The 27565-nt window shown below is 38.6% G+C and overlaps 1 protein-coding gene across 6 annotated transcripts in view; it reads right to left on the bottom strand.

The window, feature by feature from the left end:
- Herc1 (HECT and RLD domain containing E3 ubiquitin protein ligase family member 1) overlaps nt 1-27565 on the bottom strand; it is a 194748-nt gene that overhangs the window by 110501 nt on the left and 56682 nt on the right. For all 6 annotated transcript variants that reach the window (XM_005393785.2, XM_013518840.1, XM_013518839.1 and 3 more), the window contains exons 3-14: nt 27146-27241; nt 21753-21947; nt 20259-20570; nt 16908-17004; nt 16213-16356; nt 14267-14394; nt 10478-10622; nt 10212-10383; nt 8575-8709; nt 8089-8254; nt 2610-2735; nt 1503-1724 (exon numbers count right to left, since the gene is read on the bottom strand). In XM_005393785.2, the coding sequence (XP_005393842.1) occupies nt 1503-1724; nt 2610-2735; nt 8089-8254; nt 8575-8709; nt 10212-10383; nt 10478-10622; nt 14267-14394; nt 16213-16356; nt 16908-17004; nt 20259-20570; nt 21753-21947; nt 27146-27241 (1938 nt within the window). The remainder of the gene's footprint in view (nt 1-1502; nt 1725-2609; nt 2736-8088; nt 8255-8574; nt 8710-10211; nt 10384-10477; nt 10623-14266; nt 14395-16212; nt 16357-16907; nt 17005-20258; nt 20571-21752; nt 21948-27145; nt 27242-27565) is intronic.

The following is a 27565-nucleotide window of genomic DNA, read 5'->3' as shown; positions in this document are numbered from 1 at the left end:
ATCCAGCAAATCTGGTAGGGTATAGGAGAATTCTCTGAATAACTCTTATAAATCTTCTGTATAGTTTCAAATTATTTCAAGTTAAAAATATTTGTTAAAAATATTATTTTAATATTATTATTTGTTAAAAATATTTGTCACTATGAAACATTCAGAAAATACCAAAAGCACATTTTTAAAAAGTTACAAGTTACCATTTATCTAACTACCTTAAGAAAATGAGTACAAGTATCTTTTGGTTTATTTTTTGGTCTGTTTCATGTTTACATAAAACTATATATTCTATTTTTAGCCTGCTCCTTTCTAACAGACTTACAAATGTTCCTACGTTTTTCTTTTCTTTTCTTTTTTCTGGTACTGGGGTTGAACTCAGAGCCTTGTGCATGCTAGGCATGTACTCTACCACTGAGCTATATCCCCAGACCCTGTTATTACGAGTATGAGAACATTTTAAGGCCCTTGTTTATAAGCTGCCAATAGCACTATTATTTTAAAGTCTTAAAACATGACAAATTGGTTTGAATTGTATTTTAGACATATAATAATTTATAATTTTAATCCAAAAATGATTAGTATTTTATCTACTTTTTTCATAAAGTGTTTACTTTTTACTCAGCCTTAATCACCTAAAGAAAACCACTGCTTTAATATAGGAAACAGGCTCCTTAGAACTTCGGAAAAAATTTTCAGTCATTAACAGACGCACAGACCATAACACTGCTCCTGTTCAATTTGTAGCCATTACTTCCTATAAATACCAAACATCATATCCAATTTACAATCCTGAACAAAAATAAATATAATTCTGCACGAATAATTTTCAGACCTAGTCCACAGCCTTTTACTGTGGGCAGAATACAGCACTAGACCTATGCAAGGAAAAAAGAACATACAAACCCAGCCCTGCAGAGGTATAGGAGACAACATGAAATGATACAGAACGATTCAAGGTTAAGCCACAGTGTACTCTGACCCCGAAAGTGCCTAGCAGTACAGCAGTGTGCAGCTATAATCAACCACACGGTTGGACGAGCAAGGCTTCCCAGAACAGCCAAGGCTTAAAGACGTCAGACTGGTAACAAAGAACCATCAGGAGATGAGTGCACCGTGTCCAAATGGAAAGGGTGCACACTGGTAAGAATGGCACTGGTAAGAACAGTGCGTGAGCCAATGATGAAAGTCCAAAGGGGTTTTAAATCACAGAGCTTATTCCAGGAATAAAATGCTGAAAAGAAGTCAGCAGCAGTGACAACAGCTATACCACAGTTAGTTATGAGTATCAGATCAATAATGACCAGGCCTGAGCTAAAGTAGCTACTTGGAGGGGACAAAAGGGAGGGATTTAGCTCAGCTGCACAGAACCTGCCCTGTAAGCGCGAGGTCATGAGTTTAATTCCCAGTAACAAAAAAAAAAAAAATAAGATAAAGTAAATGTCAAAATACCTTGACCCTAAGAAAAAGTTATTCCTTTTTCTTTTTACTACCATGAAAAAGCAACTCACTGTATAAAAGCCTAAATTTCTTAGGAGAGTTTTCATCAAAATCTCAGCCAGATGGGTGTCTGGATGGCAGCCCTGAGTGCCGTAGGGCTGATCTGACAGGTTTCCATAGCCAGCACACACAGAGGAGAGGTCAGCAGCATCAGAGGGCGAGCTATAGCCAAGGAGGGAGGCTACGTGCGTATGATCTTGCAGACTTGTCAGAATGATGTCCAGCTGCATTCTCTAAAGAACAATGAAACAGGAATACACACACAATTAGTTTACAACATTCGAAATGAGAAACAAAAAGGACCCCAGGAAAATATACTAATGATGCTAACTAATCTATGCAATAACCTGATACACAATAATCTGCAGTAAGTATCTAATTATGAGAAAAACTATCCAATTAATACTACTTAGAAAAACACAACTTAATGGTTTCTTACTGTATCCATTTCAGAATACCTAAAACTTTAAGCTAAAATGGCACACTGTGCATAATAATGTAAGTACTATAAAAAGAATAGGAAATGTCAACAAATCACACTAAGTGTTACCTTAAAGGATTACCAATGACTACTTATTTAAATGTTTAAAATAAATCATCTGAAATTTAAACTAATGGAAAATACTCACTGGAAAGCATCGGTGGATATTATACTCTAAGCACCATTTTCCCCTAAAATCTGTATTTCTAAACAGTCTACTTGGTTCAGCAAAATATACTTATTTTAATAATTTAAAATAAGAGAAGTGAAAAAATAAGAATATTCATATCTGCAAATGCTTTTCCTTAATGGTCATCTTTAGCTTTTTAGACAGAAGTTCTGTCAGTGAAACCAACAGCAGTAGCTACTTAATAAGCCAAACGGTTTCTGGTTTGACACAGTAATCAGCATTGGAGAAGTTAGTCGTTATTTTAGTAATTAGCCCCAAATAATTTAATTTATTATTTGCTTTACCTGCGGTCATTGAACATCTGCAATTCTTCCAACATATAACATTAAATAACCAGACACATCAAGTCCCACCCCACCAACACACGGCAGCCGACCAGCTCTATTTCCCCTCACTCCAATGTCTTATGATACATCTAGTTTATTTAGATGCCGCACAAAGGCCTACCTGTCCTTTAGATAAGCTTTCCCACCTATCAGGTCCTTGGGGTAAAAGAGAATGAAGTAACTCCATCCGTTCTCGTAACGGAGGTAACAGCATGGTTGCTCCCACTGATAGAGTTTCGATCACCACCTAATATCCAAAAAGAAAACAGCATTCACTGGATTGGCCGCTTCTATTTTAAATAAAAACACAGGAAAAGTGAATCTACTGTTAGGATCATGGAAGTCTGAAGAAGGTAGCATGTGAAGAAAGAAAGTACGCAAGTCCTTCTTTAGCTAGCTTTAAGAAGTTTAGAATACAAATTCTGGATTTGTTACTATATAATCATCACCCAACAAACATTTAAGGTTGAGCTCACAGGGCTGGGTATAGAAAGAACTGTGCAAAGTGATACAGAAGAGTAAGACAAAGGATCCACTTTCATAGAATATAATCTGATGGGCAGGGCCTGAGCAAGACACTGTGAAAAGAGTCACATAAGAAAAATCACACAGCGGTGAGAATTTGTGTGAGCACACGTACAAACAAGGACAAGCAGCATGGCCCACAGCTCCTGCTGGTCTCTCTGAGGGTCAGGCATTTAAGAATTACAGAGTGAGCAGCCTTAGCCACATAAAGGTCCAGGCAGAGAGCGTAGCATAAGGAATACCTAGCTTCACAATCATAACCCCTCTGGGTCGCTGACTTCTTCAATAGCAAAATCAGAGTGTTGGTCTAGATAAACACCACAGGCCTTTTCAACTCTAATAATTTTTCTATTAATCAATGCTTCTAGTTATTTCAGTTATATAGTATAATAACTGAAAAACTCAATTGCACAAGAACAATTAATAATTCTTCCAATGAAAAACATTGATCTTTAAAGACTTGGAAGAACCTTTAAAGACTTCCTCTGTTTACTATCATCAAACTAAACTTCAGTTATGGAAATTCAACAAAGGTGACTAAGGATTAAGACCTGAATAAATGTACTCTATTTCCAAAAGCCCTTTTAAAAGAATAGGCGGCAGAGGGGAGCTTAATACAAAAAGATCAGAAAGGAAAAAAGTGGTACGGGAAAGACAGCATCAAAATTTTGGAAGCAGAAAGCAACAAGTATTTAACTGACTTAAAGCTGGAAAAGCTGTGTTCTAGTTTAAAAATGATAAAAATAAAAAAGTACTTTCATTTATTCTGTAGAATTCCTTAAGGCGTAGGTACTTTTGCAACAGAAGCTAGGGGAGGAGTTTAAAACCAAAGAATTGGCAAAAACTGGGTGAGATGACCCACACACCTGAGGGCAGTAACACAGAACTGAGCGTACAGGAATTTTTAAGATAAAGTGCTTGTTCTGCGCGTTGAGGCGCCTGAGCTCACTTGCCCACCAGGGAATTATGCTCCACCTCTACAGCTCCTGGCAGTAGATGAGAAGAGCCTGCCTATGGGGAATCTGAGTCGTCCCCCAGTCCTCCAACAGCCCAGCTCATCCACCTACAGCAACGCTGACGAAAGTCATTCAGGTGCAGAGGACTTTCAACATTAAACAGTCTTTTAGAGTCAAACTCTTAAACACAACTAGACGCCCTAAATTCATTAGAAACACAAGAAGAACCTGTCAAGGGAAAGATAGACTAAAATTAACAGTCTAATCTGCTTTTGTTTAAAGCAACTACGTTAAAAAAAAAACTTAAAAACAAAGTACTATATTCAAAAAATACAAAATCTGAACAGGAGGCTACTAAAATAAGGAATACTCAGAGCATAAAGAAAAGCCTTTATAAATTAAAAAAAAAAAAGAAAAATTTTAAATTTCAATAGAAGAGGTAAAACATGACACTAAATTTCTCATGAAGTAGAAGGGGATAAATGGAAAACCAACAAAAGAGAATGAAGAGGACTGGTCCGTGAGGGCCGGTACCACAGCAATGAGCGAGACAGTGCGAGGGGGGTGAGGCAGAGAGAGCAAGAGACAGAGAATAAACAGAAAACAGCACAGAGGAAATCAATAGTACTTCACGACTGTTTCTTCACATTGAAAACTCTGAGTTTCTCATTTAAAGGTTCACCCAAATGCCCACCACAACGGGTAAAACAAGAACCACATCAGTTCACACCACTGTGAAATGGAGGAACGTGAAGGATAAACGGAACTTGCGGGACCATGCAGACAGAAAAGATGATTCATGTATTAAGAAACAAAATTTGAACAGCATTGATTTTCTGTGTAACAACACTGAAAGCTAGAAGTGAAGTAATGACATCACAATTTTTATGGGAACATAATTTCTAACTTAGAATCAATACTAATAATATTATTATTAATTAATATCTTCAAGATATTAAGTTTCCAAACTACTTCAGTGTGAGACTATTCTCAAAGAATATATTTTCTACTGACTCACAGAAGTTAACAGTGTACAAACCCACCAGGAACTACCTTATTCACACAATCAAGGTCAATGCTGCTAGTAAAAAGACATGGCAATATGAACCCCAGGTGACAGTGTACCAGGACATGTTATCTTGGTGATATTTGTGCCAAAAATAAATAACCTCAAAGTAACTACAATCAAATCATAAGAAAATAACCAATAAAATAACTGACCAGTAGGCACAGAGTCAAGGTCATGAAAGACAAGGAATTCCCTGAGGAATTGTTACAAGAGGATAAGGAGCTGTAACAACTAAATGCAATGTGGGACCCTGACTAGAACCCTCCAACTGAGCAAGGCCATTAGTGGAAAGCTGATGGAATTTCCAGTAAGTATTTGCTTTAGCCGGTAGTATTAAACCAATACTAATATCCTGGATTTGGTAATTATACTATGGCTATGTAAGACATTAACATAAAGAGAATCTGGGTAAGAGGTATATGAAAACTTTCATGCCACTTTTCCTTAAGGTAAAAAGAAATAAAATCAGAGAGAATTCCAGGGAAAAGTGGGAAAGTACACAAGAAACAACAGCAACAGTGGTCGCCGCAAACAGAAAACAATTAGAATTTTGAAGGTTAACAAAAGAAGAATGGAAATAGCCATGCACAGAAGTAATCCTATACACATCCTGGGAGAAGCCACTCTAAGTGCTCTCCTAACATGGTGTGACTACCAAGGAAATCCAAGGGATAAAAAGACAACCATGAAGGTAATTTCTATAATCCCAGCACTCAGGGAGGAGCCAAGAGGATCGCCATGAGTTTGAGGCCAGCCTGGGGTGCATAAGACCCTGTCTCAAAAAGAAAGGAAGGAAAGGAGGGAGGGAGGGAGGGAGGGAGGGAGAAAGGAAGGAAGGAAGGAAGGAAGGAAGGAAGGAAGGAAGGAAGGAAGGAAGAAGGGAAGAGAAAAACTAGTAATAATAATTTTTTAAGTTTCCTTGTTATTTTATTCCTAGGAATCCAGGAATAAACAGACAATTCTAAACATAATTTTTAAAGTTTGCTCTTTGTTATTTTATACCAGTACATTTAAACTTCTAAAAATCTTACACTATCCATTTCTGGTAAATACCAAATGGTCACAGCTCCTACTCAACCCCAGGTTAACGTTACTCTCATCCTGACCCCAGAAGATATGTTCTAGTTGAAAAATCATTGTTCTATTTTTCCCTCATTTAAAAAACTGACACATGGTCTATGCACCATAAAATTCACCTTCTGACAGTACAAAATTCAGTGGTGTTTACCATATTCATAGAGTTGCTTATAATTTTGGAACATTCTCATCATCCCCAAAACAAACTGTGTCCATTAAGAATCATTCCCTATTGTCTCCAAAGCCCTGAAAACTACTAATCTATTTTCTTTCTCTACACATTTGCTAATTCTACAAATTTTAAGCTTTAAGGAGTTTAAATACATGAAGCCTTCTTCATCAGTTTCCTTCACTTATATAACGTTTATAGGGTCAGTCATATTGTAACATGTATCAGTACTTCCTTTCTTTTTATAGCCAAATAATATTACATTGTATAAATACACCCTACTTGGCTTATTCAGCAGCCAGCACACATCTGTATCATTACTGCTTTTTTTCCTCTGTGCTAGGGCTTGGCAATTGAACCTAGGGTCTCACACATTCTAGGCAAGCATTCTACCGCTGAGCTACACTGCCAGTTCTTTTTTATTTTATTTTGAGATAGGGTCTCTTGAGCCAGGCGCAGTGGCTTGTGCCTGTAATCCCAGCACTCGGGAGGCTGACGCAGGAGGATTATTGTGAGCTTGAGGCCAGCCTGGGCTACAAAGTGAGTTTAAGACCAGCCTGAACTGCATAGTGAGACCCTTGTCTCAAAAGGACAGAAAAAAAAAAAAGCCAATTACTTTAAAAAAAGAGAGATAGGGTCTCACTAAATTGCTCAAGCTAGCTTTGACTTGTGATCCTCCTGTCTCAGCCTCCCAATTAGCTAGGTTTATAGGCAAGAGGTCAGCATACTCAGCTGTCCCCACCTTTTGGCTACTATGAATAATGCCTCTATTGTGTATTCCCACACAAATTTTTGCACAGACGTATGTTTTCAGTTCTCTTGGGTACACAGCAAGTACAACTGCAGGGTCATGTGGTGATTCTGTATTTAAGGAACTGGGTAGCAGCGGCATCCTTTTAAATTCCCATCTGCAACATATGAGGGCTCCAACTCCTCCACCACCTTAAACACATGCTGTTGTGAAGAAGTGTCGTCTTGTAGTTTTCATCTGCATTTCACTGGTAACTAGTGATGAGTACATTTTCAGGTGCTTATTGACTCTTTGTACATCTTTTTCTGAAAATATGTCTGCTAAGATTCTTCGCTTATTTTTTAATTTAAGACTTTTTGTCTTAGGGTTGCACTGTAAGGAGTCTTCATACACTCCAAAAACTAGAACTTTATCACGACACCACGAAAACGTTGTCAAACACTCTCTACTCATTTGTACTCACTGTTGTATTCTAGTCACTTGTTCCTCCCTGAGCCAACTTGTATCTTCTGGCTGCATACACTGAAACGCCAAGTGACTCACGAAGTAACAGAAAATCTAAATGGACCTACAATGAGTTAGACACTGAATTCATCATGATGATGATCATGATGATGATGACGATGATAAATTCCAGACAGAAAAATCTAAGACCAAATGGCTTCACTGGTGAATTCTACTCTCAGTTCTGAGTAGGGTCCCGATAGATGAGATAATCTACTTACTCAGATACAAAAACAAATAAAAGTGGGTCCTTACCCTCAGAAGTTCATCTTGTAGTGAAAAAGATGAACATGTTTATAATAAATGAAATGTTTCAAACTGTAATATAATGTGACACATGAGAGAAACCCAACCTGGTTAGCAGCAAGATATGGCGCCTGACCTTAGTCCTAAAGGATCAGTTATCCAAAGTATCTACCCCCTTCAAGACAATGAGAAAAAGAACATGCAATGAAGCTGTGCAATGTACAGCTGAATATATCACAAAGCTCAAATTTCAGGGAAAGATGTGGCCTGAGTTACGGACGCCCAAGCCCTCTTTTCTTTTACCTCTTGGATTTCATCAGGAACAGTTGAGTCCATCAGCCTGAAGAGCAGATTTCGAAGTGGACCCGCCTGCCTCCCAAGAATGCTGGTAGCTACCCCTCCCGCCAGCGCGAGAGCAAGGTGATTTGAAAGAAGCTTCAGGCACAGCTTGAGGAAACTGTGATGTTCCCTGAAACCAAATATACTATAGTGAATTTCCAAAACATACAAGCACATGTGCTATCCAGTTTGGGTAACCTTCCTCATTAAAAATGTTGTCAAGTCATGACTGATTCCAATTTCTAAAACGTGACTTGTGAAATTATGGATAACATTTTAAAACCTAGATGTTATTAAGAATAAAAATTTAGCTCTATTCTAGCATCTACAGAAGTTTCATATAATTTGGGGAAAAGCAAGAAAGAATAGTAAGTCAAATGTTAATAAGAATAACTCATACACATGCCCACATCAACACACAAAATACACATCCTTCTCTGTATAACATACCTTGATGAGGGGAAAGGCAGCGGGGGAACCTCACTGTTTATTTTATCACAGTACCGCTCAAGAAAAGAACGCAGGTGTGAAAAGGTGCTCTCTTCAAGATCTACACAGTAAGGTCGGTGCCATGCAACAACTTGTCTAGAGGAAGTGTAAGAAAATTGTGAAAGAGCCTTAAAATGAAGTTTCCATACATGATCAAAAACTAAAATCACAACAGAGTAAGGCCGAGAGATTTCAACAAGATACACAGAAATCTTTCTGATGATGAAGGTGACAAAACCATTTTAGCGACTGAGGAGAACCAAGAATTTGTCATCTTTAAGAAGAAATCAAGCTGGGCATGATGGCACAAGCCTGTGACCTCAACACTCTGGGAGGCTGAGGCAGAAGGACCATAAACTCAAGTCCTGCCAGGGCAATTTGGCAAAACCCTGACTCAAAAATAAAAAGGGCTTGGGATGCAGCTCAGTGGCATAATGCCCCTGGGTTAAAAACCAGTATCAGAGGTAAAAAATGAGAACGACAAAGAGAAGAAGAAAATATAACCATCGTCTGTGCTGGAAGGCTTGGCTTGGCTAGCTCCTGACCAGAAAGCAGAGGGCTGGGCCACATGAGCGACTAAATTCTGGTTCTTTTTTTTTGTTGCTCTTTTTTTTCGGGGGAGGGGTGGGTAACAGGAGTCAAACTCAGGATCTTGTACTTGCCAGGCAGGTGCTTGTGCCACTGAGCTATATCCCTGGCCCTAAATTCTAGGTCTAAGAGCCTATAAAATTTATACTTCATAGTAAGGAAATTAGCATGAGTCTACAGAACCACACACTAAAATGTATTAAAAGAAAAATTCCTGAAGCCTATGTGAAGACTTTCTAAAAGAAAAATTCTTGACGCCTCTGTGTGAAGACTTTCAAGATTTTGAGAAACAACAACATACAAATGAAATGGGAAGCTGCAAATTTAATACTAATACAAATTGCTGATATCCAGTTGTTTTAGGCTATTTTTTGAGGTGATTATAAATTTTTTAATTGCTAAAAAAATCGTAATAAGCCAGAGGCCTAGAATGCAAACAGAAAACATTCTAAGCTTCGAATCAGCCCACATGCATCTACAAACCTCTGAAATAACTCAAACATTTCGTAAAATTCAATATCCTACTACTGACTAAAAACCTCACCAATGTAATTAGTTTAAAAAGATAAGGCCATCACTTTAGGAAAAAGCTAAATTTCTGCCAGAAAAAAAAGCCTCCTTAATTTAAAAGTATGGCTGAAATATTTTTTCCCAAAAAAACAAACCAAATAAAGAGTAATGAAGTTAGTAATTATTTTAAATCAATAAAGCCTCATTCTGATTTTAATTATTTATTGTCCTCGACATAGATTTAATTTTAAAAGCCCTTACCTAAAGATAAAGAACAAATTAAAAATGTTTAGCATTAAGAGTATCTTTTAAATACAGGATGAAACTTCTTGCTTAAGAAATACACAAAGCCTCGGCATTCAAATGAAAAGGAACCTGGATAGCACTGCTATGATAGTGAGAAATAACAGAAACATTCGGAAAGGCATTTTATGAACGAAGTCCAGTTACTTCTGTTTCTACGGGGGTTTCTACTGCTATCAAAGCGGAGCCGCTCTCACCTGTCCCGAGGGAGAGCGGTCCATGCCAGACTGTGCGACGTTCCAGCCGAGATCTGCTGAATAGCTATGCCGTCTAAGCCACTCACTTTCTTTGGTTTAGTGATGGGACCGGTGGAGTTTCCTTGGCCACACTGCCCCATGGAGTTATTGCCCCAGGCATAAACTTCATTATCTGAAAACAAGTACAAAGGAAAAGACAAATTTAAACGTAATATAAGTAAGAAAATAATAGTCAATACTACATCTTTAAAGACAAATGACCTTACCATGAGAAAGAGCCAAACAATGACTGTCTCCAATAGAGATATCAACTATTCGTGTGGCAGCCAGCTCTTCAATAAGCTTGGGTCTCAAGGCCGTGGCCTCTGAAGAACCACAACCTAAACAAGCCCCACAGCCCCAAGCATAGACCTGAAAAAGTAAAAATACAATATATTTAAGTTCCTGATACGATCAGGGTGTCAACTTACATTGTTTAGGAACATCATCTATTAAACAAGATTGTAATTTGCTTCTAAATAACGACTTTCTGATGTTAAAATAATTTACTGTTTTGATGTTTTAAAGGTGGTGATTTATCGTGCTGGGTTTTGTGTCTCACACTCTGCTTTGTGCTGTTTTTCAAACACTCACTGTATTGTCGGACAAGGAGCTGCGCTGCAAAGAAAAACTGATAATAGAAAAAATGAAAAACCTTCTCAGAGACTCTATTACAGCCACTACTAACTGGCTTACCTTTTACTACATTTGCCCTATCTTAGCAGCTCTGGAAATATTGCCTTTTTTTTCTTCCTGTGTAATCTTAATTTAAAAGGGTTAGGTTCCTTTCCACTATTTTTTAAATTTATTTTTTATGAGTATATGTTTGCAGTCCATAATGATTACATTCCTTGTGTGGAGCTGGTACATAACACAGAATCTTCTCCTTTACAAGTTTCTCACTGGACATGCCGTCAAGACTAGGCCAAGCTGTGTCCACATGAAATTTAAAAATCACAGAACTGACTTTTAGGATGTTTAAAAACAGCCTGGTCCAGACAGTTCTTAAGTATCATTAATTTTTTACTAGTACTGAAAGAGCTTACTGTTTGATTCAAGATTGTTGGGAAGAGCGTTGCATGAAATAAAAGGATGAATGCCAATCTGGCAACCCAAAAGGAATAAAATCAAAACAAACTGCAAACTGAGTGCTTTTTTCCCTTTGGTGGGGTTGGTTAAGATCATATAGACTCTTATCTTTATCCATCAAGGTTGGGTTACTTGTTCGAGGCCCTTCCAGGAGAAGTTTCCCATTACTTTAGGAAAGACTGCTGCTGAGAGTTTAAATGTCTTCAACAAAACAGAAAAGGTGTACATATACTAGTTTCCAGAGAATTTACTTAAAACAAACAAAATCCTAGTACAGTAAAGGCCTATTTTAGGACAGCCTAAGAACTAAAGGCAAGGGCCGGTGTGGTGGTACATGCCTATAATCCCAGCACTCGGGAGGCTGAAGCAGGAGGATTGCCATAAGTTTGAGGCCAGCCCTGGCTACACAGTAAATTCAAGGCCAGCCTAACAGCAAGACCTTGTCTCAAAAAAATAAAAAAGAAAAAGAACTAAAGACAAGGGAGATGGGCATGGTGGTGCACACCTGTATCCCAGGACTCAGGAGGCTAAGGCAAGATGATCACCACTAATTTGAGGCCAGCCTGGGCTACAAAGTGAATTCACAGCCAGCCCGAACTGCATGGCAACACCTTGTTTCAACCCACTCCCCCCAAAAGAGAACTAAAGACAAGGAAGTAGAATAATACATAGTTAAAATTATCACTAAAAATCTAAATCACTCATAAAGTATTGTTACAGCTTGTACCTACATGTCTCTCCAAAGCCTCATGTGCTCATAGATGAGGCTTCTTGGAGGCAGCTGGATCTAGGGTGGGTTACGGGTGTGGTAACTGGCTGAGCCCACAGATTGGAATTAGCATAGCTCTGGTTGTAGCTGAATGGATTTACAGAAGATAGAAGGCCCACCCCGGGTGTGGGTGGCACCAACCAATAGGCTTCTAGTTTAGATGGAAGAGAAAGAGAAAGGAAAGCTCACTGCGTCACTGCCTCCTGCCTGCCTTGCTATGGACTATTCTCCTCTGCCAGCCGACTATGAATTAAACCTCTACAATCTGTGAGCGAAAATAAACTTTTCCTCCTTTAACTTGTGGGTACTGTATTTTGTTGCAGCAGTGAAAAGGTATAATAAAAAGTATAATATAGTACTGTCACTCAGAAAGGTCCTTAACCTGAAATTCTCTCATGCAGTGTTCCTTCAGTTTAGCGTTAGTAAAGAATACTTGTCTTAGCCAACCATGATCGCACATGAAAACCCAATTTAAGAAGGGCTGGGGATGTAGCTCCATGTAGAGGCCCTGGATTCAAATCCTAGTACGTCCCACCAAAAAGTCTTGCATTTAGAAATCAAATTAGGCTGTTTAGAAAAAATACATGCAAAAAATGGGGGTGGGAGGCAATACCAGGAACTGAACCCAGGGCCTCATGCATACTAGGCAAGTAGCTCAACCACTGAGCTACAGTCCCACCCCTTTTAATTTTATTTTGAGACAGGGTCTCAAGAAGTTGCCCAGGCTGGCCTTGTGATCCTCCTGCCTCAGTCTCTTGTGTAGCCGGAACTACAGGCCTGAGCCTGCCATGCCTGGTTCATGCCCTCTTTTAACACAGTACTGATGCTCAGTACTTGGGAAGTTAGCATTGCAGAGGCCTGAGGAACTGAGGGGGGCTAAGAGAAAAACAAACGCTCATCTTCCCCTCCTGCTCAACAAGTTTAATGGTAAGCAAAGTGATTCATTATTCAAAAGTGCTTCTTGCTCTCATTTTTTTTTAAAATATATATTTGATTTAATACAACAATGTACTCAGGATATAACTATCCATACAGTAAATAAATTACAAGTTACCTTGGAATTTAATGTAACTGGTTTATTTACCACCAACTAATGGTTAAATAGTGTTTGATAATCTCTGTAAATTTCAATTCAAACAATCATTCTGCATGATCATTTGCATGCAGCAAAGCAGAAATTATTTCCCCACTCATAAAAGAGAGCCCTTCGTGGTCAAGTGAGGCCTGTGGCAATACATCAAATAAGTGAACATCTCTGACTTCAATTCATGGATTCTTACTATAAAAGCCATGGTAAGAAGTACGTAAAAGAAAAACTGACTAAGTAATTAAATACAAGGCAATGAATAGTCTGTGGTAGAATTTTTTAGGATACAAGGCATTCCAGGCTCTCAAAAATTATATGCCAAATTCAGTTTTGCTGGTCATCTGCCCCGTGATTTGTAAGAAAACATTTTCATTCCTCTGCCTGAGATACAACAGGCTCCCACTTTTGGGAGGGTAACCAAGGGGCTCACATTTTCACTGCCGTTACCAGCAGGGGGATGGGTTACCACTCCTGGCCCCTCCTTATCACAAACAGAGGAAGAGTCAATATACACGTGAAAAGTTCAAAAGCTTTAACGACAACATTCAATTCTGACTCTTCTAACTCTGACTAACCCAGTTCCTCAGAAATACCTAATCTTCCCAAATCATTTCCACATGGAAGAGTTCTTTTACCCTCTTATTTTTTTTTTATCCCCTTCTTCAAGTTTTAGTTCACATCGCTGGTTCCATCAAGGTCTACTGTGGCTTTCCTCCCCTATCTATGATTTTTGGGAAAAGTTTAAGGCATGCTGAGTGTTAAATGATGTTTTAAAAGCAGCTTAATAGAAAGAATGGGGGAGGGGCTGAAGGAACAGCACTGCAAGTAAGAGGCCCTGGTTCAATCCTGGAGTTGGCGGGGGAGGGCAGGGGAGCCATAGGAAGTTTATCTGGATCACACAGGCCAGAAAACCTGATTCCCTCTCAGATACTTCAAACATTAAAAAAAAAAATTCTTCTTTTCGGTATGCGGCCTAAAAACATATTTCTTTTAATTGCAAAAGTTAAATACAATTGTTATCAAGGGCCCTGAAATACACTGTAGCTCTTTACAGCCGCCCTTCAGGCCCACCTGCCCAGTGGACGTCAAAGCAAGTGAAGACTGGCTCCCGGCGCAAACTTTGCGAATGAACATTCCTTGTAAAGCTTCAATAACTTTAGGTTTGTACACTCTGTTGGTGTCACCATGGCCCAGTTTGCCTATAAAAACAAACATATTTTCAGGTCAAACATTTTACTTGTTCTAAAGACTTCACATTCTTTTTGTAACTACTAAGGCTGGCCCCGAAGTGCTCTAATCTTTACATCACTTACCTGACAGATGTGGAAAGCTGTAAATTTCTGACAACAAAGGCTATTAACAAATGCGCATTTCTATTGCAAGAAAGTTACCAACTGACTACTAGTAGCCTTTTGTATCTTAACCTCAAGCAATTAAAATCATTTTAAAGAGACAGGGAAAAGTATTTTTCTTTCTTTTTCCCCCAGTAATGACCATATCTCTAACTTCAACAATACACAGGTTCTTACTGGGTGTGGTGGTGCATACCTGTAATTCCAGCACCTGGAAGGCTGTGGCAGTAGGATTTCTAGGCGTTCAAGGCCAGCTTGGGCTACATAATGAGTTCAAAGTCTGCCTGAACTAGACAGCAAGACCCTCTCTCCAAAAAAAAAAAAAAAGGCATGGCATGGTAGTGCATGCCTGTAATTCTAGCATCTGGAAGGCTGAGGCAGGAGGATCACCACACATTCAAGGCCAACCTGGGCTATATAGTGAACTCAAGACCAGCCTGAACTATACCGTGAGACTGTGTCTCAAAAAAACTAAAAACAAACAACAAAAAGCCATAGGTTCTACACAAGAATATATATCAAGTAATTTTCCAAACTATGAATTACTTTTAATGTAAACTTTTTAAAATTATCTCTTGTGTGTGTGGTATTGGGGAGTAAACCCAAGGCCTTTATACTGAGCTATACCCACAGCCATTTTTTCTTAATTTTATCTTTTATTTTGAAACAGATCTCATGAAGTCACCAAATTGCCCAAGCTAGGCTCAAACTTGCAGTCCTCCTGCCTCACCCTCCCAGAGTGCTGAGATTACAGGCAAGAGCCACCACATCCAGTTAAATTGTCTTACTTTTAATATCTACACTGTTATGGGATACAAGCAGCACAGCATTCACACTGCTTGTAGGAATGACTAAACAAAGATTTAGTCATTCATTGCAACGCTTTTTTCTTCCTGAGACAGGATCTCACTATGCAGTTCAGGCTGACCTTTAGCTCATTTTGTATCCCAGGGTGGTCTCAATCTTGTAATAATCCTCCTGCCTCAGCCTCCTGAGTGCTGGCATTACAGGCGTGTGCCACCACACCTGGTTTGCAATGCTATTTTTTAATACTGAAAAAAAATAGAAACCATATAGGTACTTAACAATTGGAAACTGGTTTTATAAATCATTCTGAAGACACATAAAAACACTGAGCCTTTTAAAAACTGTTAATAGTCATGTGGATTGATACAGAAAAGATAATGACAAAAAACTGCCATATTAAATCCAACAGGTTATAAAATAGCTATGGAAATACACAGGTCTACTTTAGTTTTTACATCCATACAGTGCATGCCTATAATCTCAGCACTTGGGAGGCTGAGGTAGGAGGATTGCTGTGAGTTCGAAACCAGCCTGGGCTACAAAATGAGCTCTAGGCCAGCCTGAACTGTGCAGTGAGACCCTGCCTCCAAAAGACCAAAAAACAAATTAAATAAATAAATAAATAAATAAATCTATATAGAAACACATACAAATATTTGTGTGTGTCTATTTATATATGTAGTTTACCTACCAAATGTTAACAATATTAAGACAATATTGGCAGAAGCAGAGTTTAATTTTTATTTCTGTTCATCTGCATTGCGTGTTTTTTTACACCAGAAACATGTAACTGAAAAATAAATTTTTTAAAGAGTCAAAAGAAAAGCCCAAAGGAACCAATAAGTAAGTTTTACATACCATTGTCTCCTCCTCCAAAAGACCACACAGTTCTTCCATCTTTAGATAAAGCAATAGTATGTGAACTGCCACAAGAAACCTCTCCAACGTTGCTAATATCTTTTACTAACGTGGGAATGTTACGGCTGTTACTGTCACCATGCCCTTGGACGAAAAACACAACAAAGAGGCAGTGTTAATGCTTTTTCTCTAGGCAAGCACTGCACAAGTGGACTAAACATTACAGGTTACTTTGAAGTGCAATTAAGTAGGAAAAGTGGAATCATCCCTAATATCTTCTCAAGCAGTCTTCCAGGCTGCTCCCAAACCGGGGCACCCAGACACCAGTGAACCACCTGAACGTCCTACTTACGGTCCTGGACTAATCCTCACCTTACCCTGTCCTGAAAAACGCTTGTGTCTACTTGTTTCCACGACCCAGTAAATTACAAACATCAGGATCATGGTGGTATGTTTCTTATTCCTAACGACCTACAGTGCCTGGCCACAGTAAGCTCTAGATAAAAACTTACTAGATTTAATTACATTTTACATAACAGCACCAGAACCTAGGTATTATCTCTATAAAACTATATCCCACTGAGCTTAAAACTAACAAAACAAATGGCCTTATCTTTATTCTCACTGCTTCTCAATAACTCTAATCACTTTTATTTTCTATAAGAATAACTTCAATTTTTTAAAAAGAAACTTACCTAATCTTCCAAAGTCTCCTTCACCCCATGTGTATAATTCACCATCCTCTGTGACAGCAGCACTGTGCCTGTATCCAGCTGACACACAAACAACTACCTGCAGTCCACAGAAGGGAATCTGGTGAGCACACAGATGCTAAAATACACAGTCGGTACACTCAGACCTTAGAGACACTAATATTTACAGCTCATTCAGAAAGTGCCATAATATGGAAGCTACGCTCAGGACAAGACATAAGCGACTGCTAAGTAGTGCAGGAAGTGCCTATGCTCTGCTTGCTAAGCAATCAACTCTGGCTTCCACCCATGGGAGAGGACTTTTCTCAGTCCAGGTAAAGGCACTGCAAGGGCTGGCAGGGGCTCTGAAGACATCAGTCTAACTACTTGCAGAAATACCAATCATATCGTGACTCAAGAGTAGGGAAGACCTCAATATTTACAGAACAATACCCGTCCCCCTGCTCAGGACTGAGCCCCAGGATCCTCTACCATGGAGCTACATCCCCAGCCCTTTTTATACTTTGAGATAGGCTCTCACTAAGTTGCCCAGGCTCACCTAGAATTTGTGACCCTACTGCCCCAGGTTCCCAAATAGCTGGGATTACAGGCACCCCCCACAGCACCTAGTTAATTTTTTGCATATAACGTTAGCACAAAAACTCTAGCTCTGGCTGATCAAGAAAATCTCATTATAAACTGAGTGTGGTGGCACAGGGCTATAATCCTGGCACTCAAGAGGCTGAGGCATGAGGATCACAGTGAGTTTGAGGCTAGCCTGGGCTACACAGTGAGTTTAAGGCTAATCTGAACTACATAGCAAGACCCTGTCTCAAAAGCAAAACTCATTGTACAATAATAATCCCTCAAACAGAGATTGCCTATTACCAATTTAGAAGACTCAAAAGCAATCTATAGGCTTCTATCAATTAAATTCTTGATAGTATCACTGTACCCTCAAGTAGCTACAAAATTAATGAGCAGAATGGGGGAAAAAAGACATAAAGCATATCAATACAAAGCAGGCATCACTCAAGTGAAAGCACTGCAACCACAAGATATGAAAAAAATGCACTAAAAGCTTCATATCTATTTAATCTCCGAAGATGGGAGTATACTGTAGTAAACTGAATAGGAGTTAAATTAAAAATATTCAGCACCAGGCAGGGGTTAAGGGGCTGTAATCCCAGAACTCAGGAGGCTGAAGCAGGAGGATCACTGTGAGTTCAAGGCCAGCCTGGGCTGCAAAACGAGTTCAAGGCCAGCCTGAATGGCACAGCAAAACACTGTCTGGAAAAAAAAAAAATCAGCACCTAATACATTTAAATACTATGCCAAAAACTTCTAAAATTTTTATCTGTGAGATATCACCTTAAAACTGTATGACACTTTTCCTTTACCATACTTGAACTATGTTATTTGTTTTGTGGTACTGGCTATTGAATCCAAAGCCTCACGCAGGCTAGGCAAGCCCTACACACCTGACATATACCTTCAGCGCCCCCCCCCCCTGTTTTAAACAGGGTCTGAGTTGCTCAGGCTGGACTAACACTTGGAATCCTCCTGCCTCTGCTTCCCGCTGGCTGGGATTACAAGCATACACCACCACATCCCACACTGTTGTTTTTAATTGGCAATATTTATATTATAAAAATGAGGCATTCAAAGGAATATAAGTAATGAAACTAAGGAAAGAAGAAAGTCTTAGACCAAGAAAATCCAATTTCAAATAATTTATCTGAAGTTCCTTAGAGCCCAATATTCAGCATGTCATTAAGTATCCTCTGATGCTTCCACAGTGCACTGTTCCCAGACCCATCACCGTGGGGTTGCTACAGAAGTTAAAGTAATGCACATCATGACAGAGTAAACTTCATCTGATAGCCAACCAGGTCAGAAAACCTCTCACGAAGGAAAAGTGCACCACTTGTAATACTGGTAAAAAATCAAAATTTAGACTTTCCAAAGTTGTGGAGATTTCCCCCTTCTGTACTGAGCACTGAACCCAGGGATTTTCCACTGAGATACATCCCTACGGCCCTACCCCCAATCTCTCCCCCCGCCACTTGGGACAGGGTATCCCTAAATTACCAGATTAAGTAAATTGTTAAATTTACTAATTTAAATTAATTAAATTGTCTAGACTAAATTTAAATTAATTAAATTTACTAATTTAAATTAATTAAATTGTCCGGACTAAGCTCAAACTTGTGATCCTCCTGCCTCAGCCTCCCCAGAATCCTGGAATTACAACTATGTGCCACCACACCTAGCTAGATTTCACAAAGATTTTTATGTAAAGAAATATTTGTAGGGGCTGGGGATTTAGCTCAGCGGCAAAAGCGCCTGCCTAGCAAGCGCAAGGTCATGAGTTCGGTTCCCGGTACCGGAGAAAAACCAAAAAAAAAAAAAAAAAAAAAGAAATATTTGTAGAAAGAATGCAATCTTAAAATGAAGAAACCTAAACACTGCATATAAGTTCACCTGTTTTACAGATAGATAGATAGATAGACAGATAGATAGACAGACAGATTTAGGTTCAATTTCTCATCGTTTCAATTATTTCTATGAGACCCCCAGGCAATTACCTAACCATTCTAAATACTTCTTCATCCAGGTCTACTAAAATGCCACCTCCTCCAAGGGAATCCTGATCCCCAATATAATGCTCACCTGTTAGTCTCTATTACTCAATTTTTCTTTGTAACTATCTGAAATTATTTTATATAGCTGCATTTACCCTGAAGATTAAAGCTCTGTGAGAACAGAGTATTTGTCCAATGCCTAAAAACACTGCCTTACACTTGGAAAGTGCTAATTAAATATCAGTCAATGAATGACTCCCAGTTTCCTCATCAGTGAAATGAGGGAAAATACCTCACAAGAATAACAATTAATTCTTATGAGAAAAATTAAAACTGAGCCAAGAGCAGTGTTGTGCACCTACAGTGCAAATACTCAGCAGGCCGAGGCAGGAGGAGCACCTGAACCCAGGAGTTCAAGGCCAACATGGGTAACAGCGCTAGACCTCATCTCAAAAAAGAGAAGAAAAAATTTAAAAGCATTCATAAACAATTAAAATTGAGGGGCTTGGGATTTAGCTGAGCGGCACAGCACCTGCCTGGTAAGTGCAAGGTCTTAAGTTCGATTCCCAGTACCGGAAAAAAAAAAAAAAGAATTAAAATTGAATACTGTATGTGAAAGTGTTCTATACATAAACTATAAAGCAGATACACAAAAATATAAGTCAAAGGGTGAGGGGTGAGGAGCATCTTCAGAAATACATCAAAATCTGAAAGATACTATTAATTCTAATATCACTGCTATCTAATAACATAAAAAGAAAGCACATACCTTTCCCTGAAGAGGCCCCTGAATAAGCTTGGGATATTTCTGGGTTGAACTATTTCCGTGTCCTAGTTTTCCATAGTCACCATCTCCCCAACTGAAGACTTCTCCTTCTGTTGTAAAAGCTAAAGTGTGACCATCGGAGCCTTTAGAAGATGACACCTTTTTAATGGACCTGTGAGGCTCAAAGGTTAGCTTCTTTAAAGTAGACTGATTATTGGAATCTCCAAGGCCCAGTCTCCCATAGCTGCCCTTGCCGCAAGCTCTGACTGAACCATCCGTAGAAATAACAAAAGTGCAATATTGTCCGGCTTCAATCTACAAATGAACAAAATGATATAAAATGCTTCTGTGGGTATGGAAGTGCAATAATTAACATCAGCTTTAGCAAAGAAGCTCAACAGTTAGGGTTAGAGTTAGCAGAGTATGGCATGAATATACACAAAAAATAGAAAAACACCAACAGTGTTTCATGGTGACTTCATCTTTGAGCTCAGATTCACATCTACATTAACCTTCCAGGTTACCTACTGTTCTGGCTTATATCTAGATGTCTCCACAAAGCCTCATGTGTTCAAGGGTGTGGGGAGTTTCTACGGTGGCTAGATGAGGGCATGTGGTGTTGGGATCAAGGGTGCCCCACCCTGAGTGTGGGTGGCACCACCCAAAACACAGGTAGCCTGGATAGAATATAAAGGGACAGAAAGACGTCGCCTCTGCTGCTGCTGCTGCTGCTGCTGCTGCTGCTGCTGTGTCACTGCTCAGCTGCCCACCATAAACTATTTGTCCTCTGTGCTGCCCCTCTGCCACGCCGCCCTGCCTTGCAGCCAGCCAACTATAGAGTGAAACCTCTACAAAAGTGAGCTGAAATGAACCTTTCCTCCTTTCGTTTTGGGTGTCAGGTATTTTGTCTCAGCATCAAGAAAAGTAACTAAGGCATCTACCAAGTCACGAGTGAATGACAACAAAGTAAAATGTTTTAGCCTCATTTTATAGTTGGAGAAGGAAAAGAAATAAAATTTTCTTATAAATTCCTTAGGGCTGCTATGGCAAGAACCATATAAAACATATTCTAAAGTCATTCAGAAAAAAAAAAATTTAATTAAAATAATACAAAAATACAATTTCTTGCTTGAGCTACAGACATAAAACAAACAAAGTAATCACCATAAGGAAATAAATGCCAATCTAGGAAAAGGAGAATTAAGGCCTTCATTTAGCCTTTGTTTAGTCTTATTTACCATGTGTTGAATATAATGGTAAAATCTGCTGCCGTTCATAAGGCTGTCTAAGAACCTGGAGTCCAATTTACTTTTTTGAACTTTGGAAACAGTGTCAGGTATTCGGGAGACCAAAAATGCATTTTTCTATTAAAATGAAAAACTGATGCAGTATGGTATAGATACAACATAAACAATCAAAAATTTTCATTCATTTAAAAAATACTCAACATAAAGCAAGTAAGCAGAAAGCCATTTGTACGGAACGCAGGGAACTCACGGTCTGGGCGTCAGAGAAGCTCGGCGCGAGTTTGGGCTGCAGTATCTTCTCCTGTGTGCCTTCCACCAGCTGGTGGCTGCTGTTGCTCCCCCACACGTAAACCTCACAGGCTTCGGAGACAGTGGGGGCATCTCCCGTCTGAACGCTGTCTGGGCTGGCACACGTTCGTGAGTAATCTGAAGCCATTCTACAAACCTATAAAGATTTTAAAATACAAAAAAAAGCATCGAGACATTTTGAGTTTAGACATTGTACATATTCTCTGAAATCACTGTTGCCTTTCCTTCCACTTTCAACTGGTCGAACCTAAGAATAACACATCTAGTTTCACACAGCTAGTCTCAAATACAGGTAACCAGAATAGTTACTTACACAGAATAAATCACTAAAGATATTCACACAAGAGAAGTGAGAAAGGAGAGACAAACCTTTTCAAATACAAATTTTATCACCGAATACAACAGCATTACAGAAAAATAAAGTTTAAAAACAAAGAAAAAAACCACCATTGATAATCTCATGACCTTAATAAATGTTGTATTTTTTTCATTCTGGGATGTTTCATATACAGGTTCTTTTTTGTTTGTTTTTTGTCTTTTTGAGACAGGGTCTCTCCATGCAGTTCAGGCTGGCTTGAACTCACATTGTAGCCCAGGCTGGCCTTAAACTTGCAGTGACCTACATAGTCATTTCTATGGTTATATAAATCTGACAAATGCTATAAAGAAAGTCATGCAAAATTTACTGTCTACCTAATGTTTATGACTAAAAAATATTCAGTACAAAAGTCATAATTTATTTAACCACTTACCTTTAATAAGATCTTTAAATTCTTTGTTTCATTATTTTATAGTCCATTTTTAAGAATATAGTTGGTACTGTATTTTTATTACTTCCTTAGTAGAGAATCTAAGAATTGTATATCAAAAAAGGACAACAATCCTACAATCTTACAATTCTTGAAATGTACTATAACAAATTGTTCCCCAAAATTGTCACCAGCAATGTTCAAAAGGAGGACTATCCTTCAAAACAGTAAATGTCCGGAGCAATTCAAGACACACACACACTCATATACAAAATAAAAGTCATGGCTTATTCACCATTTGTGTTGAATATAATGGTAAAATCTGTTGCTAGTCACAATGTTGTTGTTTAATCTAAATTCCCCATCAAAAGCACAGGACCCAAGGTAGCCATCCTGCTCGCCCTAACCAGCAGGCCTGTGTGAGAGTACTGATGTCACCACAGGACCCACGCCATAGACAGGTATTGTGCTTCTGAAGGTGTCTTGGTTTTGGGCTTTGGGTTTTGTCTGTTTGTTTTCAAACTTAAATGGAAAAAAAAGGGGATGCCATTAATTTCACATGTCCTTATTATCAGTGGAGCCAAAGCTTTTTCCATCTATTTGTTTACCACATTTTGTGAAGTAAACTTACTTTCACCCTCTTATTTATTAGAGGTTAATGGATTTTTTTTTTATTTTTGTTTTTGTTTTCCAGTACTGGGAATCAAACTCATGACCTCGCGCTTGCCGGGCAGGCGCTGTGCCGCTGAGATAAATCCCCAGCCCCTTTAATGGATTTTTTACTCCCTTGTATGCACTTAATACAATAAAGACCTTCAGTCTAACTACAGCTATTCTGAATGTGCTGTCTGGTTTTGTTTTGTTTTGTTGTGGCCTAACTGAGCAAAACAATGAAAGAATCTTTAAAAGTCACTAAATTAGTTTGCGTGCACACTGAGTGGGCAGAGATAGAGCAATTTTAGTTAGAACCTTTAAATACAATGCAAAACAGCAGAGTGTATGTTAGACGAGTATTTTCCAGTGAACACAAGGACAGTTCTAAGAACATACAAAATTAATGTGTAAGTGAAAACCGTGCATCCCCAAGAAAAGATAGAAAATTTTGCTAGAGACAAAAGGACAGCGGGGCCAAGATGGTTAAAACTGCTCATCTGAAGATATTACCATAATGCCGTTCATAAGAAAAATCACAGCCCTCCCACCCTTTTACCCTCCAAAAAACTGAAAAGAAACTACTCACAGAGCTTAAAATATATTTAAAAATAATCACGTAGCTCTTGTGAACTCTTAAAAAATTAACCAGCCTCAGGGCTCCTTTCTAGAACGGCGCCTCCACACTGATGAGAAGTACTGGGAGTGGAACGGAAACTGCGCGGGAAGGCACAACAGCAAGGAACAACCGAGCAAGAGAAGGTAAAAGTGGGGAAGGAACAAGCTGGGCAAACGCCACTGTTTCCTACCATCACACAAGAATAACAAGAGGGCAGTCTACAGAGCTAGAAGAGACACACTGAACCCTAACCTATTCTAAAAGTTCAGGAAAAGTAATTTCACACAATAACCAACCAAGCATCGAGGCCAAATCCTGTAACAGGGGCTTATAAAAAAGACGAGGGAAAAGCAGCACAGTAACATCCAGACAATAAAAGCACGCCACAAGGAAAATGCCCACAAAACGAGGAAAACTAATTTCAAAACAGGTTAAAGGGATTAGAAAAATGAAATAAGATGAGAATGAAAAACACATATTTGAATTGGCAATGCTAAAAATGAGGTGGCATATTCAATAAAGAATTAAGAACAAAGAAAAAAATTTCCAAAATAAAAATTAAGCTAGAAAAAAATCCAGAAGTAAATAATACCATAGACAACATCCTATGAAAAACAAAGGATGCAAAGGTATTTTTAGAAATTAAAACTAAAAAAGATATTTAAAAATTTAAGAATAAATGATAATGCTAGGCAAAAACCTAACATACAGATAATTGGAGTTCCTAACAAAGGCAACCAAAGTAAAGAAAGAAAATAATACTATAAACTGTAACTTAAGGACATTTTCCTTAAATTAAAAATATTTGAAACAACATATTGACTTCCCACATCTCTAGGAATATAAATCCAGAATAAATAATATCCAGATGGAGTCTAATAAAATTACTGATCTTTACAAGAAAAAAGTATTCTTCAGAGGACCTCTCAGCAAAATAAGCATGTGACTCATACAGAAAAGACTACCTTTATGCCAGAAGAAAATGAGGAAACATACTTAAGATACAGAAAAAAGAAAACGCCAGGAGTAGTGGCGTAAGCCAATATTCCCAGCAGTCTGGGAGGATGAGGCAAGAGTACCGTAAGCCTGATCACAGCCTGGGCAACTTATCAAAACTCTGTCTGGGAAGCAACAACAAAAAAGGCTGGTAATGTCAGTGCAAAGGCCCTGGATTCAATCTCCAGTACTTGAAAAAAGAGAAAGACAAAAAGACAGACAGACAAAAAGGAGAAGGGGAGAAAGGGATGAAGGGAGGGGAGGAGAGAGGGAGGGAGGAGGAAAAGCAAGCTGATGATTTTATTTCCCAAAACTAAGTTTTTGTAATAAAAAGCATAGCAATTATCAACATACAAGAACCTCTGAGTTTTTTTTAAAAATTTACTAGAGAGGGGCTGGGGATTTAGCTCAGCAGCAAAAGCACCTGCCTGGCAAGTGCAAGGTCGTGAGTTCGGTTCCCGGTACCAGAGAAAAACCAAAACCAAAACCAAAAAAAAAAAAAAAAATTTACTAGAGAATGGGCTTCAGACAATTGAAAAGGTTATAGAGACCAGAAGTAAGCATTAAATATTTAGTTACTTGTAGAACCGGGGAGCATTAAAATATTAATGTTTTCAGTAGCTACACAGAAGTAATATTTGTCTTATTTTAGGACGGCTGTATATGTGTGTATGTGTGCATTTATGTGCATAATGTAATTAAAGCAAATGAGTAATTATAGGATACTTTTAATTCCATCATCCCTACATCCCTAAAAATTAGCAGTTTTAGTTAAAAGGAAAGAAGATATAAATGCAATATACAAAAAGCCTAAGTAAATTTCTATAGCCCTAGAACTCATGAGGTATTTTGGCTTGAAACATACCACACCTGCATACACTCCGCAACACAACACAACTTCCTAGCTCTGCTTATTACAGAAGCCTAAAAACAGTTGTGACCAACTCACTAGCAGTAAGCATCGCTAGCACCCTCACCATGGTACTAAATCAACAACTCTCAATAAAGGAAACCACAGCCTTTTTGAAGAAATATCAAGCTAAGGCCCAGGGTAAGAAATGCACAGCGTGAGCCAGGAACAACATGCTATAACCAGAAAGCAAGGAAACTCTCAAAGAGTAATGGCAGCCTATGTTGAAAGGATTTAAGAAGACTTGAAGACATTACCGCCCTGACAAGACAGCAGGCCCAAATAAAGCAACACTGACCTTCACCACAAATAACAATTAACACTCAAACAGGTTTAAGTCTACAAGTTCAAAATGATAATTTTCAATCAAGTTAATTGATCAAGCTTAAGTATGATAAAGGGGCAGTTCATTAAACTGAAAATAAAAGCAAGTGGTGAGAATCTTCTGGCTTTCCTACATGAACTATAGCACAGTCATCGAAGAGTTGATATGGGAAGCATCTCTTTATAAAAACATTCTAATTAATAAATGAAAAAGAAATAATAGAACTAGACCATCACAACAACTAGCCACAAATCAATTAAAGCTAGCTATTAAACACCACAAAGAGACGCAACCAGATGGAACCAGATAGAAGAACACAACACCACATGCATAGCTTACCAAAATGACTACACCTGAGACTGATCAAGCCTCTGGATCCAGATGCTAATCTGTAGTCTGTACAAAGGACCAAGACACTGAACCAAGAGTAACCAATCAGCAAAATGCAGACTGGGGAAATCTACAGTCTAATAAATAACGCTACTAGACACATACACTGAAGGAAAAAAGGAAGAATGTACCACTTCAGAGATTTCAAACTTTTCTACTTTTTAATGGGCAAGAATTAACTCGTGTCCAGGGATGCATACCTGAGCAACACAACTACAAAGACCCACAGGAAGGCATTAGTCTAAAAGTCCTGACAGTGGTGATGTTCAAGGAGAGAGGAAAGAAGTTATGACAAGGACATGAAAGGGCTTCTCCTGTGGCTGCAAAATTTTATTTCTTTACCTGAGTACAGATTAAAAGGGTGTTTATTTAATAATTCATGAAGTCATACATGTGTCTGTAGGTCCTTCTGTATCTGTTTTACTTAATAAAAATTTTCTCAATTAAATTTGCCAGTATATGATCTAATATTCAAAATAAAATACATTGACAGGATGTTCCTTTCCCACCCCTGGCCCAAAACAGCCCAGACTACACTAGCTAGAGGCACCCACTCAGGCCACCTTCTTTTGGAGCCTTCCTTTTGGATTGTATTTTTGGCCTCCTCTCCAAAGAGATGTTTTTAATGGCTATGTACATGTATAGTACTTAAGATGAAGTAATGTTTAATGCAAAAGCCATGATGATTACATACCTCTTCAAAGAGACATAACGCTGCCTCATAGAGCGAGCACAGGCCGTCAGATGTTCTAGTTGGTTCTCTCCACTGACTCCGATCAGCAGACGAACCCTATAATTAAACATGGCAGGATACAGTATAGGAAGGAGAGAGATAGATGTATTTAAAATCACTAAAATACTCCATGAAAACAATGTCTATTTTAAGAACTATTTACATGCTTTTATTTTCATTTTTTGTTTGTTCATTGGCTTTTGGGGCCCTGGGGGTTGAGTCTAGGGTCTTGTGCACACTAGACAAGTGCTCTGCGACTGAGCCCTGAGGACTGTTTACATGACTGGGTGCAGTGGAACCAAATCCTAACATGCGGTCTCAAACCAACTTTTACATATAAGTGTTACAAAAGGCCTGGTTACTGAGTCAAATGGCAAATTA

This window comes from Chinchilla lanigera, unplaced genomic scaffold (genome assembly GCF_000276665.1).
Source record: "Chinchilla lanigera isolate Chin_1 unplaced genomic scaffold, ChiLan1.0 scaffold00049, whole genome shotgun sequence".
NCBI classification, from domain to species: Eukaryota; Metazoa; Chordata; class Mammalia; order Rodentia; family Chinchillidae; genus Chinchilla; species Chinchilla lanigera.
Note: the sequence above shows the minus strand (reverse complement) of the source record. Positions and strands in the feature narration are given on the sequence as shown.